At 46.4% G+C, this 14,600-nt stretch overlaps 1 protein-coding gene across 1 annotated transcript in view; it reads left to right on the top strand.

The window, feature by feature from the left end:
* Positions 1 to 2,622: 2,622 nt before the first annotated feature.
* The window catches only part of TMEM131L (transmembrane 131 like), a 79,378-nt gene continuing 67,400 nt past the window's right edge, over positions 2,623 to 14,600 (top strand). Inside the window, 3 exon segments of the mRNA XM_030948313.1 lie at positions 2,623 to 2,783; positions 3,095 to 3,165; positions 10,235 to 10,278. Coding sequence (XP_030804173.1) covers positions 2,660 to 2,783; positions 3,095 to 3,165; positions 10,235 to 10,278 — 239 coding nt within the window. The 5' untranslated portion in view covers positions 2,623 to 2,659.

Genomic DNA, 14,600 nt, shown 5'->3' with positions numbered 1-14,600 from the left:
TTGGTATTTTCTCAGAAACAGAAAAATACCATGGTAGCCCATCAAAGAGGGCCAGCAGGGACTTGTCAGGCAGCCTTTGTTTCCCCTTTCACACCAAGCTCCTTCTCACCCTTGGGTCTGCAGTCAGACTAGAGGAGCGAGGTTGCTCTAAATAAAATGGAGCATTTCCATGTACATGGCATCAGGTACATCTCATCTCATCTCATCTCATCTCATCTCATCTCATCTCATCTCATCTCATCTCATCTCATCTCATCTCATCTCATCTCATCTCATCATCTCATCTCATCTCACACCTGAGGAACAGTCTCAGGTATATTTTGCTGGTAAAGGGATGCCCAGAGGCACAGGAGCAGCGATGTAATTAGGCTGCCTGCTCCCCTCTGATGCCTGTTACCCAACAAGTATCTCCCCATGCAATCACATTGTGGCCCTGATTTCCTCCCAGTCCTGCCCATTGCATCTGAAAAAGCCTCCAGAAAGCAAAGTGTTCTGCTGTTCAGATTGGTAAAAGTGGTTCTACCGTGACTGTAGAAAGCCTTGCTTCCCGTGCTCCCCAGCCCTTTCCAAAGCTGCAAACATGTCCCTTGCTTTACACAGAGCAAGGGGGAAACATTTCCAGGGTGAGTCTTGTCCCAGCCTGGACTGCAGTTCAGGCCAACTCTCTCACTTAACATTTTTAAACCTGCTTAGCTAAACCAAGACTGTCTAGGAGTTTCCCTTTAAACCCCTACCTGTGTCCTGCCAGACTCCTTCCTGCAGGCACTGAAAATGGAGTTGACTTTCAGACAGGCAAAAAATCATCAGCTCATGCTGGCACAACGTTTTAAAAACTCATCAAGAAAAAGCTAGTAAGTTAAAATAATATTACTCTACAGCTCTAATGACTATTCCAACTGGAACCAGTTGCAGAAGCAATGGGAACTGTTCCCTACTGAATGCACAGCACGTTCATGGTGCCATGCAGCCCTTGGGTGGGGTTGTCATATAAGGAGGAGGTACTCTCTTTTTCTCTAAAGCAGGTACTCAGGCACCTGTCCAACTATAGACACGTTTGCTGACACAGAAATATCCAACCATTCCTATTTTGAAAGGCTCTGTTTCTCTGCAAGCCCTGGGGTGCTCTGGGGCAAAGGTGGAGGGGTGCCACAGTGTTCCTCTGCCCATGTGTGGGAAAGCCCAGACAATGAGATTAAAGACACAGAGGGACAGCATGGAAAACAAAAGACCTGTCTAACCATTAGGGAGCAGGAAAAAGAGGGAAGAAAAGACAGAAAGAGGAGGGTATGGGCAGGAAACAAGGCTGCATTGCTGGCTATACTTTGGTGGTTGTGCAACATCAAATGCCAAAGTCTTCTCCTTTAGGAAGAGAGTGGGCACTTCTTTTGTGGACACCCACCTGCATCTCCAGTCAAACCTGAATGGCCTCTGGGTGGGAAAAGCTTTTCCAAGCGCTGAGCAGAAAGAGCATTGGGCAGGTGACCCACTGCTCCTGGGGACCAAGGTCCCAAATGTCCTCATGTGTTGTCTCAGTTCAGGGCTAAAAATGGTTTTTGTCATTTCTTTGGCTTTATTTATGAGCCTTTGCTGACCGTGTCCCATGCTGCCAGTGTTTGTGTGAGTTACTACGTGTGATTGGTAAGGGGAGAACCAGATGCAATCTGGGGCCTGTGCAAACCTTGTTAGCAGAGTATTTGCTTTATTTTTCTCCTTGAGGTTTGCAGAACGAGTTTAACAACTGTTTTTTCCCATAATTAAGGCATCTGAGGGGTTTGGTTTTTTTCTTTAGCAGAAGGGACTTTTAAAAAAGCACTTTGAAATGCAATTAGAAGGGTATGTGAGATACATGTTAAAACCGTGTGACCCTCACTACTATCTCTGGGCTGTATTCTACACTTCTGTTTTGCAAACACCGTGTAATTCCTTGAGAGATCCAACAGGCACCTGAAGAGTTGCAGCGACCCTCAACATATAGTGCTGCCAAGCAGTGAAGGAATACTGAGGCAGATTAACAGGACTGGTGGCATTGGAAGAGGCTGCCGTCTTTAGAGACCTTCAAAACCCATCTGGAGGAGTTCCCGTGTCACCTGCTCCAGATGACCCTGCCTTGGCAGGGGGTCGACTCGATGATGTGCAGAGATTCCTTCCGATCCTAACGATCCTGTGTGATAACGATCTTGTGCAATAGGACCACCAGATCGGGGACTTTGTCTTCCCCCCTACCACGCGCCCCCGCCTTCCTCGCTGCGCTCTCCCCTCCCCCTTCGCGCGGCATCCTGGTTTCTTCCCTTCGCACATTTCGTGCTTTTTTGTTTCTAAAAGTCACCGGGGAGCCCCGGTCCCTGTCGCGGCGACACCCCACACGGGCCTAAGGGCGGGCGGGGTGTAGGACACCTCGCGGTCCGACCGCACGGCCGAGCTACACAAAACTATCCATCTTTCCCACAACGCTTCCCCCGCCTCCCTCTTGCTTTGCCGGGGACTTGGCTCGGGCGCCTCCGGGAGCGGCGGGCGCAGCGCTGCTGCCGGGCCATGTGCGCGGCTGGGGCGGGGCGGGGCGGGCGCAGCCGCGCTGCGGGCGGGGGCGGTGCCCGGTGCCCGCGGAGCCGCCCCCCGCCGCCGCCCGCCCCGCCCCAGCCGCAGCTCGGCGCGGCTCGGCATGGCGGGGCTGCGCTTCCCGCAGCACGGCGGCTACTGCCGCGCGGCCGCGGCCATGAACCTCCTGCTCGGCGTCTTCCACGTCCTCCTGCCCTGCTTTCGGCCCGGGGAGGCGCAGGGACAAGGTGAGAGCACCGCCGGGGCGAAGCGGGGCGGCGATGCCGACACTGCCCGCTCCGGGCTTGAGAGCGGAGCCGCCGCCCCCGTCGCCGTCCCTCGGGCGGTTGCCGCGGTGGCAGCCCGGGGACACAAAGGGGCCGGGACGCGGCTCACCTCTCCCCCCGACTCCGGTTCCCTTCCTCCCGGCCCCGCGGTACCCGCCGGGCCACGCGTCTCTGCCGGCCCGCCCCGGCGCGGGGAGCCCCGGGCCGCCGCCTGCGGGCTCCGGCCGCCCGCCCCCTGCCCATCCGCGCTTTCTCTCTCTCTGCCCCCGCAGCCATCGAGCCCATCCCCGGCGTGGTGGAGCTGTGGCAAGCCGAGGAAGGGGAGCTCCTGCTGCCCGCCCAGGTGAGGGGGCGCGGGGGGTGGGGGCGGCGGAGGGGCCGGGGCCGTTGCGGGGTGTGCGCGGGTGTTGGGGCCCGGCGTCGCGGGGCCGGCGGGGCGGGGGCGGCCTCGCCTGCTGCTGCTGTCACGGCGCAGCCCCGCGGCCCCCCCAGCCTGCGCCAGCGGCGTGCTTGTTCGGCTTCATTTATTTTCTGTCTGGGGTTCCCCCCCATTTATTTATTTTTTTATTTTAAACGACTGCATTTGTGATCTGAACGCCCTAGACGTGCCTGTCGTGAATGTGTATATATTTATATCTTAGGCCTGCTCAGGTGAAGCCATTTTTCCCCCCTCAAATGACACATCATTTATGGTGCCGTTCCTCTTATTCTAGCGCATTTTTTTGTCTTGTTTAGCCGCTTTCGTTGGGCAGTAACAAGATGTGATAAATTCTGTGTTGGCGAGAGGAGCCGATATGGTACAAAGCCCGGAGGGGCTGGTGAGCGAGGAGGGGCGCTGGGAGCGGGGTCTGGAGTTTATGGCATTTGAGGCAGTCATTTAACTCGCACTGACGGACTCTGCCATATGTTGAGCTCGGCCTTCTAGACTTCCAGGCACCAGGCTCATAAACGGGAAGAAGCAGTCCTTAGGGACATCATCTTATATGAGGGGCAAAAGCGGGTAATTTATTTGTCTTAAGCCCATATATCATTCTCTGTTTAGTGCTCAGCCACTGACACCCATTAATGTAAGGAAAATAGCAGAAGTGCTGTTTCTTAGTTAGCTAATAATTGATGCAGCTTCCTAGGACCCAGCATTTTGTACTGTGGTGTTACGAAGTGTTATCTATTGTATGTCCAAATAATTTTATAAGATACATTGGTTGTGCTGTTGAGATTTTGCCTGTTGCAGATGTGGTAGTAGCTTAGGGGAGGTGTAGAGTCCCTGTGCAGAGATGCTTGAGGAGCACAGCCTTTTGCATCTGCGTTCTTTACAGTGAAGATATTAAGATGCATTAGATGTAGAACTGTGTAATGTAGTCATTTATAGTTGCTTCTCATAATGAAGCTGCAATTGAGTGATGATGACGTGATGTTTACTTCCTGAGGAGATTAGGTCCTCTTGGAAAACACTTTGTTCTTGAGCATCCTCATAAAAATATGCTTTAGCTTGGCTAAAGAAAAACCAGGCATAAATGACCCATGAATTTGGCGTAGTTGAGCATATGGTCTTGCTCAGTTCTTGCAGCAGTGAAGACAAAGCTGAGGCTGCTGTTCCTCCATCATTTCTGTAGAGGCTATGTTAGGTATGCAGGAAAGAAAGAAGTCTTCTGGCTTCAGCTGTGACAGAGTGAGAAGTAGATCGCAATAGGCTTGCTGATTTAGGAGGTTTAAAGTCAGATGAGCTGGTCTCTGTGTACTAGTGGTGCACTGACTGCTTTGCATGCGTTTTCCCCTCTGAGCTCGAGGACTGCAGCAGCATCTGATGCATGAGTGACTACTCAAGCTGGACAGTAGGACCAGGTTCCTCAAACAGGTTTTAAGACAAAAATTTGGTTACAGGCCTGATCCTGATGCTTACTCTTTTGTTTCCATGTGGACTTGGGCTTTACCCAGCCCTTGTTGGGCTTTGGCCCTGGGGCCACATTTGAAACCACCTTTTCCATTTGTTGTGGTGAGGAGGAAAAGAGGTTTCCCTAAATCCCTGCGGATGTGGTGAGGGACCCTTTCAGCACCTGTTTTATGGAGTGGTGGCGCTGGTGTGCAGTGCCTGGTCATGGCTTTTCCCTGGATGCCCAAAGAGTCGAGGACTGCCCATCTAGCCATGATCCTCTGGTGTTTGTGAGGTCCTAAAGACATGTCAGCATTGTTGCCCTCCTGGGTGACTGCTGGGATGGTGAGGGGCATCAGTGGAGAAGCCAGCATCAGTTCCTGAGATCTGGAAAAGCGCTACATCTGTTAACATCTGACTGCCCTTTGTTAGAGAGATGCTTAAACTTGCAAGAGGTTTATTGCTTGTTGATCACGTTTCACTTTAAGAAATGGTCTGACCTACTGCTGCTACAAGGAAGTCTTCCATGTTCTCTTTCTTGCAAGAACAGAATTTCTTGGTTAAACCCTTCATGAGGATTGTTGCCCAGTGTTCATGTATCACAGCAGTGGTGATGTGATGGTGAGGGTGTAGTAACAGGAAGAACCTCCTTGCTTTTGAGTGGTTAATAAATGTTGTTTGATAGGGAATATCCAAGAGTTGCTTCATTCCCATGTTTGAAGATGGGTCTTGATGAAGACTGTGGGAAGAGGATTGTTCTGGCCCCTTGATTTTGTTTTTCCTGCTTCTTTTTGGAGGGAGTGTGGCACCAATGAGGATTTCACCTGCAGAAGTGAAAAATCCAGGGAAGGAGCTGTGCATATTCCTCTGCCAAAGCACCTCCCTCCAACTGCTCTCAGCAGGAAAATGGATTAGGTTGCCCTGTCTGCCAGCCCTTTAGCCTGTTTCTGGCGGGCTACCAGTGCTGTCTGATGGATGTTTTTCTCTTTCTGTCATGGCTTTACACTATTATCTTATTTTCCATGCATCATCAACTGCCTGCCTGTGACAGAGCAGTTTTGAGCATTCCTTGCTGCCTGCAGAATTTGAGGATGAAAGTTGGGTGGATTGGTAACCCATTCAGCCATCCGGTTGCCTGCGCATGCTTTTGTTCCAGGAGTACGTAGCAAATAAAGACATCATGTTAAGGGGTGAGGGAGGGGAAATAAAGCGTTTTAATATTTGTAGTTGCTTTCTAGGCCTTTCACAGCATTGCTTTGTCTATGTGAACTGCATGAATTTGCATGCTGGAGCGCAGCCGCCCAGGGCCCCCGTGCCTCCACCCGGCTTGGTTGTTCTACCTTCTGTTTCCTCTTGCTTCCCTTTCATTGTTTGTTCGTCTTGTATGCCCCCTCCCAGCTTCCCTCTTACACATATTTGTGCTTTTCCTTTTTTCTTCTCCCCTAGAGCTTGTGGGCTTTTGATTCTGGCTTCCTCTGAAGGCTGCAGAGCTGTTTGGGGATGGCTCACCTACTGCTCTTGCTCCGCAGCCGAGCCCGAGGGGTGCCTGGAGCGCTGCAGTTGGTGACGGTGTGCGTGGGCTCGTGCGCCGGGGCTGAGGGGGAGCTGGCTGTATCTAGCCTGCTGACTGTCTTCCATTGGTCTGCTGCTTCCTCCAGCATCTCAGTGTTTCTTCCTGGATTCCCTTTTTAGCTCTGAGACCAGCTGGTTTTTCCCAGTCGGATGCGGCGGCTGTATTCCCTTGTGCCCGTTTCTTCTTTCTTGTTGAAGGTGGTGTGAAGCGTGGGGTAACCACGGAGCACCCACTGGCCTTGCTCTCCTTCTCCTTGCTCTTAACCTCCCTTTTATAGCAAATACCCCTGGGATGGGCAGCTGGCTTTTTCTTTGAAAACCAGTGGGATTTTGACATGGAAAATCTTGAGTGTGAGAGACTTGATTAGAGCAGTTGTGGTTTTTATAGACCCCTTATAATTTTGTGGTTTTGCATGTTTGTTTGCAACTTGTTAATACATACTCAAGTAAAATGCTTGAGAGAAAAGCTCCTTTATGTGAGACTTCACACCCAAGCCATTCACCACTAAAGGCTGAAAAAGCTCCAGATATTTTCCAGATATTTACAGCCAGGTTGTAGCACTTCAGTGCAAAGCTGAAGGGCAGTTAGTTATGTTTTAAACATAACATACACATACAAGTGTAGGAAAGAAACACAAATGGCAATTGTTGTTCGTGGCCTCCACCACTTAAATGAGGTATCAGAGAGTCATAGTTGTGTGTTTCTGTCTGTCAGAAACCACGTAGGAGGTTACTGGGAGCATCTGAAGGCAGGGACAGGCGGGCTGGGTACCTGCAGAGCGCTTTCCCTTTGGCCCCTTCAGTTCGGAGGGAGGGACTACCTTAAAATGACGTAATGAAGGTTAAGTTTTAGTTCTTGTTACCACAGCTGAAAATGACAGTAAGTCATCAAAGTCAGTGTGTACCAAACTGTATTTTGGTGTCAGTGCAGTGCTTGACTGATGTGATGGGTTTTCTGCTGTTCCTGTGTGTCCCATGTAGGAGATGAGCAAGATGTTTCCTTAGAGGAACACCTTGCGAATGTTTCAGTTTGGTTGCATATTCTAAGGAGATTACAATAACTTCTTGTTTTCACTTTACTATGACATTGTTTCAGGTGCTTGAATTTTAGAAAAAGATGCAGCAGTGTTTACTGTATCATAGTTGTTATAGGCACTGGACAAATACAGAACTGCTGGCTGAGTTTTCATTGAAAGGCTCTGCTCAGGTCTGAAAGATGTTTTTTTTTCTTTTCCCAAGTAGTAGGAGCTTGTCTTCAGTGTCTGTTCTTCAGTGCAGCTCAGGGGCTAATAAGGTTAATTGTTCTGCTGGTTTTGAAAGCTGGTGAAGACCTTGATCTTACATATATTCATCAGAGATAGGCGGCACTGCAGTGTGTCATTAACGAGCCCATGGGCTGTGCACAAATTAGATGTACAGAGTCACCTACTTCAAAGCAGGGTTTGTCTGAAGACACACAGTTTGTGTGAAAGTCTGAGACAGGCTTGGAGTGGGAATTGTGTTCCTCTTTGGGCTTTTAAAAGGCTTCTCCGGACTGCCAGCTGAGCTTCTGGATGGTGCTGATAGGACTTGGGGCTGGGTGGCCATGCAGATTATGCAGTAGCTGTCAGCTTAGGCTCTTGAGACTTGTGTGACACAAGAGGGGTGCTTTCAGGGGCTTTCCAACACAAGCACCTTCCCCATATTCAGGATAGTGTTAGGAGGAAGGGAATTTTTTTCTTCTTGTAGGTAGACTGTTGGGAGCTGCACTTTAACTTTCAGGAGGTCTTGCTGCCTTCCTTCCCCCTGTAGTCCTGTAGTTTGAGAATACTAGTTTTTTCCCTTTTTTTTTTTTTTGTAAATCCTCAGTGTAAACCTTCATGCACATGTAGTCTGGATCCCACAGAGGAGTGAAGACAGGAGAAAGCTGGACATTGAGGTCTGTGTGTGATCAGAGTTGAAGGTGATTTTTAATTTTTTTTTCTTTGCACAGTTGAGATGTGCTGTAGCTGCACTGTAGACTGGGAAGTTTGCTTCGTTATTGCTTGGTGAAAAGTGAAGAGGAGAAATAGTAAGGTGGCTAGTGTTAAGGGTGAGCACAGTGTAATGACAGAGATCCACGTTTCTGATGCCTGGCAGATGCTAAGCCGTTTAAAGGAGGAACTAAGCCATTTAAAATGAGGATAGCTTGCTATCTGGGCCGTGGCAGAGGAGCTGTTTCTGGAGAAGGTGGATATGGAGTCCTCTAGTTCTGCTTGGTATTGTACTGAGGAGCTTGGAGAAGCTGGAAAATGTGATGGGTTTGTACCATGCCATCCTGGTGAAATCTAGCAGCAAGGCTTTGCAAGGTCTCTAGATGAGATGGCTGGGTCTTCATGGGGGCCAGGTGCTGGGACCTCTAGGTAGATCTGAGCTGAAGAGCTTTGTTGTGTCCTGCAGATCCCGGACAATTAGCATGGTGTCTCCAACCTCTGGGCAGGCATACAGAAAGATTGTCAAGTCCTCAAATGAACTTGTACTTCCCTGTCAATCTTGTTCCAGATTTGGTTATGTTATGGTGGAGGCTGTGCCGCTTCTCTTGTATGAGCTGCTTGTGACAAAAGATGGAAGTTCAGATGTGTCTCGTAGCTTTTGGCAAGATCTATATTAGTATTATCCATAAGGTCATTATTTTAGACACAATAATTATTAGCATTAATGTTAGCATTCAGCATATTTGCTGCCATAGTGTGGTTGTTGTTTTTCCTCACTTCATGAAGCTCAGGTCTTCAGAAATCCTGCTGCCTGTCCCATTCAGTAGGCAGGTAGGACTGCCTGATGTGCTTAAGCATCTGAAGCCTGTAGAAAGATGTTTTGTGTTTACAGGTGTTTTTTTTTTCCAGTATGTAGTGAAAATAGGTAAAGTCAAAGCTGGTGGCTTGGGGCCTGTTCTGTGATATGCTTACGTGGGAAAACATGTAGGAGGGGTGGTGGAAAGTACAGCCTTTTAATTTTAAAAGATTTTTTCCCCTTACCTTTTCATTGCTAAGGTCTCTAGTTCGTGTCTTGTAGAACCATCACCTGCAGAAGTAGAAGCTGGGAAAACTCACCAGCTGTTCCTGGCAGGATGACTGTGACCTCCTCCTGAAAAATGTTAATTGCCCTGAAGTTGTCCCTGGTTTCATCAGCAGGGGTTGAGTGGCTGTAACACACTTCATTTTGAGTTGTACCTAAAGCTTTCCTGGAGATCTTGGCCAGTTCAGAGTAGCTACCTCCTTGTTTTAAATGGATTTCCTGCAGGGAGCTCATTGAACCAACACTTGAGTTCATTTCTGTAGACAGCTCAAAGTGGTTTGTGGTGAACTGCAAGCTGACACAATTCAGCTGCATGTCTTGAAAATTACCTGAGTGCAGCAACTGAGCTAAGATGATGTGTTCAGAGCTTCTGCTCTCTCTGCTTTTTGTACATGCTGCTAATCAGTGATAAGATCTGGGTTTGGGACCTCACTGTGCCAGTTGGAATGTGGTACTTTGACTTCGCTTTTGGCATTGACAGGTGATCTGCATTTCAAGGCATTCTGCATCCTATTTCCCCAGGTACTGGCTATTGAAATTTACTGATGGGCCAGAAAATTTGAAAGTAGAGGAAATAGTCTTTCTGTAGTTTCAGAGTGATTGTTGGCTTTAGACTGGAATTCTGTGTGTGAGAGGATTTTGTACAGATGCATAAATGGAAAATGAGTCTGTTCGGTCAGCATTTGGGAAGAAACAGCAGAGTACCTAGGTTAAGTCACTATTTATCTTTTGCAAGATGAGCTGAAACCTCAAATGGGATGTCCATCAACCACCTTACCCGACTTGTAAAGGAGTTTTAGGAATTTTAAGTTTCTGAATTTGTTTTGCTAACAAGTCACATGAAAACCCATCTGTGATGGAGTTAAAGTGGTATATATGTCCAGTGTAGCATGTTGCAGTTCTGAGATTCTTACACAGTATTTTCTCTGTTTGTCAGGCTGATTCGGAGGAGGATGTGGAAGAGCATCCACAAGAGCAAAGGTAAGCTAAACTCAAATGGAAGCAAGAGCATTGAAGTTCATTTTGGTTTTTGCTTTAGGAAATACCAAAGTGTAATTAGGGCAGACTACTAAAACATTACTTTTTTCTCCTGCGCGTTAAATAGCGTCTTTATTACTTGTGTCTTACAATTTTCTCAATGTTAATATTGATTTATTAGCAAAACCAAAAAACCTGTGCTCAGCATATGCAAGTACAAAATACCTTCTTGCATCTCTTTCTCCTAATCCTGCCTCTAAGATGAATTTACTTCTCATTGCTTTCACACAAAAAATTAAATGTTTATTAATTATTTTGTTATATATTTTGTAATTATTTTTCTAAGGCGAGGGACAGTGGTCCATCACAAAATTTGTAAATGTAAGCAGTCTTGGAGTGCTAATTTGCACCAAGGCAAGAAAAGAGGTGAGGGAGATTTAAAGCCAAAGGTTTATTAATGTGTTGCTATGGAACAATAAATATTCTACCCTTATGTCTTGAAATCAGATAAATAATGAAGATCTTCAAAATTACAGCCACAACTCTGCAGTTTCTGTTAATATCAGGCCTTCTGTTTTGAAGGGTTGGGTAAATAGCATCACAGATTATTTTTTAAATATGCATTTTGTTTCCTCTAAGCGTCCAGGTTAAAATGCTTGGACATCTACCAGTGAAACACTTCCTTCCTTTGGTATGTGTTAATGTGGTTACAGCTTTCAGTACCATGCCAGCCAGAAAGATCACAAGACTTAAAACAAACATGTGGAACAGCACCATTTTCTGATGGCAGCAGTCAGCCACAAATGCCTTTCTTATTTATCTCCAGTCTTTGCCCTTAGCTTAGTTCTGAGAGCAAACAGATCTGATAACACACAAGCCTTGGGAGCTGGCAGAAGGAGTAAGCCTGGGGAACGGGATGGTTATGATGGGTCTGTCCTGCACTGCAATGCTTCTTCACATGGCTTTTCCCCTTGCTGCCCCATTGGAAGCCTTCTCATCTGAGCCCAGCATCACATTAAGGTTCCTGTGCCTCATCTCCGTGGGAATTACAAAGATGGTTTGGAAACAGGATGTGAGAATTATTGTGGCTGCTGACAGCTGGTGCTGATTACTTGTGCTTGCCTAAGTGCCCCAATTCCTACCTGTAGAGGGGATTTTTTTTTCTTGCCTCCTCTTGTGAAAAGAAGGGTATACTACTGAAAGCTGAATTTCCCTGCACAAATACAGAAGTTTCTGATTTTTTTCATCTGGGAGCTATTATGTTTTGGATGCAGAATTTTTACTGTGTAACTTTATTACCTGCATGCTTGCTTTATTGAGAGGTAGTCAGAAGGAAGCAGTCTCTAGTGCTGCGCTTAAGTTTGTTTCTGATCGTTTCCTTAGTAGTCAGAGAGATGTAATTTAGGTGGAAAAAAATTCTCTACTTGCCTATTTTTCTCTGGAGGTGGATGGGGTAGTTGGCTACTATGGCAATAATAAAAATATTGAAAATAATTAGTTCTTGAGACTCAGAGAGGAAAAAGTGATTTGACTGGAGTTTTTTTTTTTACATCATTCAGGTGCTTAATTTTTTTTCTAGTAATTATTCATTTTCAAGAATGAATTTGTTTTTTGGGAGTAAAGTTTGTAGAGGTTCACTTGCATGGTGGAAACATCCTTCTATTGTCATACTGAAATGCTTCAGGAAACTTGCCTGAACAGATCCTGGCTTGTGTGCATCTTCTAAACTATTTTGATTTGCTGCTGTATGATGTAAACACATACATAGACCTGTGTGTGTTTTACAAACTGAAGGAATGTTATAGTGTGGACTTCAAGAAAAAGAGGCAGCAAAGGTACATTGGAAAGATTAGAATTTCTTAGTTTATTTCTGGATTAATTTTCATTCCTGTAGCTTACATTGCTATATGGTGAAATCATGGGGATTTCCTTTTCCTGTAGCAGCAAAACCTGAAGCTTGCAGCATCTTCATCTCATTGTCTGACTACATGCCCTGGAGAAATCGGCTGAAGCTACTGTAATTTGATGTGAAGCCCCAAGAAGCAAAGCACCTTAATGTACGGGATAAGCAGAAGTTAAAGGAGATAGAGAAATCAGAAATTTCCCCAGAGATAAGGAAGTATAGGGAGTTCATAATCTTGCTGCATAAAGGAGAAAGTCTTTCCAAAACATTGTTTTATTCAGTTTTTAATTCTAGGTTAGTGGGTTCCCTGGGAGCTTGCTAACCTACTTTGAAAAAACTAAACACAGCAAAAGCAGTAAAGTATTAACAGTCTGTTAACGGACTTCCTGTGCATGTGCATCATAAGATCTTCCTTTTGGGGTGGTCTTCTTGGTTTGCTGCTCTTGTGGCAAGTGCACAAGGGAGATGAATGTGGTCTTACAGTTTCTGCCTTAGGTTTAGCTTCAACAAATAGAGAAATTTGCATTTAGGTAAAAGACATTGTCAAAATAGTAATTTTTGTGAAGAGCTATTTCAGAGGTGAATGGGAAATGGTTGATTAGGTCCATAGGTTTGCAGCTGCCCTGAGTGGGAAGATCATTATCAACTCCTTAATTTGCACCCCACGATTCCTGCTATTCTGATTGCTTGGATGCTTCCACAGGTTGCTTCATGCTGTTTTGTGTCTCTCTGGATCAGATTCTGAAATAGGAAATGCAGCATAGTAGACACTTGAGTACTGCTTCAGACCACAGACTTCAACAGAATTAAAGTCATGTGTATTTGTACTAGCCTGTCATAAAGCTTTGAGTTTCCTTAAAAACCTTTTCTTACACTTGAAAGCTGGGAGTAAAAAGATGCCTTTCATAACAGTCAATGACAGGTGTTGACAAGAAAAGGTTTTGTTGTTATGTTTGGAGGTTAGGGGTTTTTTGGGGTTTTTTTTTTTGTTTGTTTGTTTTGTTTTGGGATTTTTTTTGTACTCCTGCCCCTTAATCCAGGTGATTTTGGTTGCCACAACTGGCAGTTACAAATTTTGAAGGTTTAGGTTCTTGCTAAAGCAGCATAATGAGTCAGGACCCAAGGGAATGGCCTGAAGTTGTGTTGGGAGGTTTAGGTTGGATATTAGAAAAAAGGTTTTTCAGCTTTTCTTGTTGGCCACTGGAACAAGCTCCCCCGGGAAATGGTCAGAGCTTCAAGCCTGACAGAGTTCAAGAAGTGTTTGGACAGTGCTCTCAGGCACCTGGTGTAGCTCTTGGGGATGGTTCTGTGCAGGGCCAGGAGTTGGGACTTGATGATCCTTGTGGGCCCCTTCCAACTCAGGATATTCTGTGGAATGCAGAAGTCTGGCACAAATAAAGAGACGGTACTGTCATGTGATGTGCACAAATGATGCTATCAAAATTTTTAGCTTTCTACTTTAAGGAAGTAGACCTGGACTACAGAAAAAAAAGTAATTTCATGTGTATGTCATTATTAGTACTTGGGTTTTGAGGACTTCTGGAGAAAGGTCTTTGAGGATGCAGTTTGGCAGCTGGCACAATAAGGAACATTTGCACCAGAATAAACTGCTGTACTCTAGTGGAGCACGCATTCTTAATATGTGATGCACAGTGATTGTCTACGAGAAGGGAAATCCATAAAATACTAGAAGTATGGAATGAAATTAGCCAGGAAGAGGACATTTTCCAGCCTTTTCCTATGGCAGGGCATACTTTGCTTAGAGTTGATGGGTATCAACTGCTAGGAAAATTCCAAGTGTGATGCATTTGGCTCAGTCAGGCATTTCTGTTGAACCTTTGCCTTTGATCTCTGGAGAGCATTTGACCCTGTGGGCTGGAGCTGCTTGGAGCAGGAGGTGGTATGGGCTCCCAGTGGGCTCCTGCTAGGGTGTCAGTGCAGCCTGGGAGTGACAGCTGATGCCCAGCACTTTGACCTCTCCTGATTGCTTGGTGGAATTACTCCTAATCCTGTTGTTTTTACTGTGTCTGTGAAATAGTGCTCCAGATGTGGAGGAGAAATTGAAGGTAGAGGTAGCAAAGGAGCAGCTTAGTAGCTGCCTGAGAGAGAGCAAAGCAGCGGAGGTGCACAGACTGCAGAATTGCTAGGGGGTTTAGGGAATACTGAAGAGATGGAATTACAATGTTTGTTTCGGGAAGAATCCGGAGGGGCAGTGGGAGAACGAGCCTCCTGTGCATTTTGAGACTGTACATTGCAATTCCTCCCTGGCCACAACTTCATCTCTAGCCAAGAGGCACAAATGAGCTCTGGTGCTGTGGATGGAGTATTAAGACACTTCAGAGGTGACTCATCCTTCCAAAAATCCTGTGTTCTTAGTGCCATAATTTTTGACAGTCCCGATTAGAAAGTGGTGGCATGGGAC

Source organism: Camarhynchus parvulus, chromosome 4, assembly GCF_901933205.1.
Source record: "Camarhynchus parvulus chromosome 4, STF_HiC, whole genome shotgun sequence".
Taxonomy (NCBI): Eukaryota; Metazoa; Chordata; class Aves; order Passeriformes; family Thraupidae; genus Camarhynchus; species Camarhynchus parvulus.
Note: the sequence above shows the minus strand (reverse complement) of the source record. Positions and strands in the feature narration are given on the sequence as shown.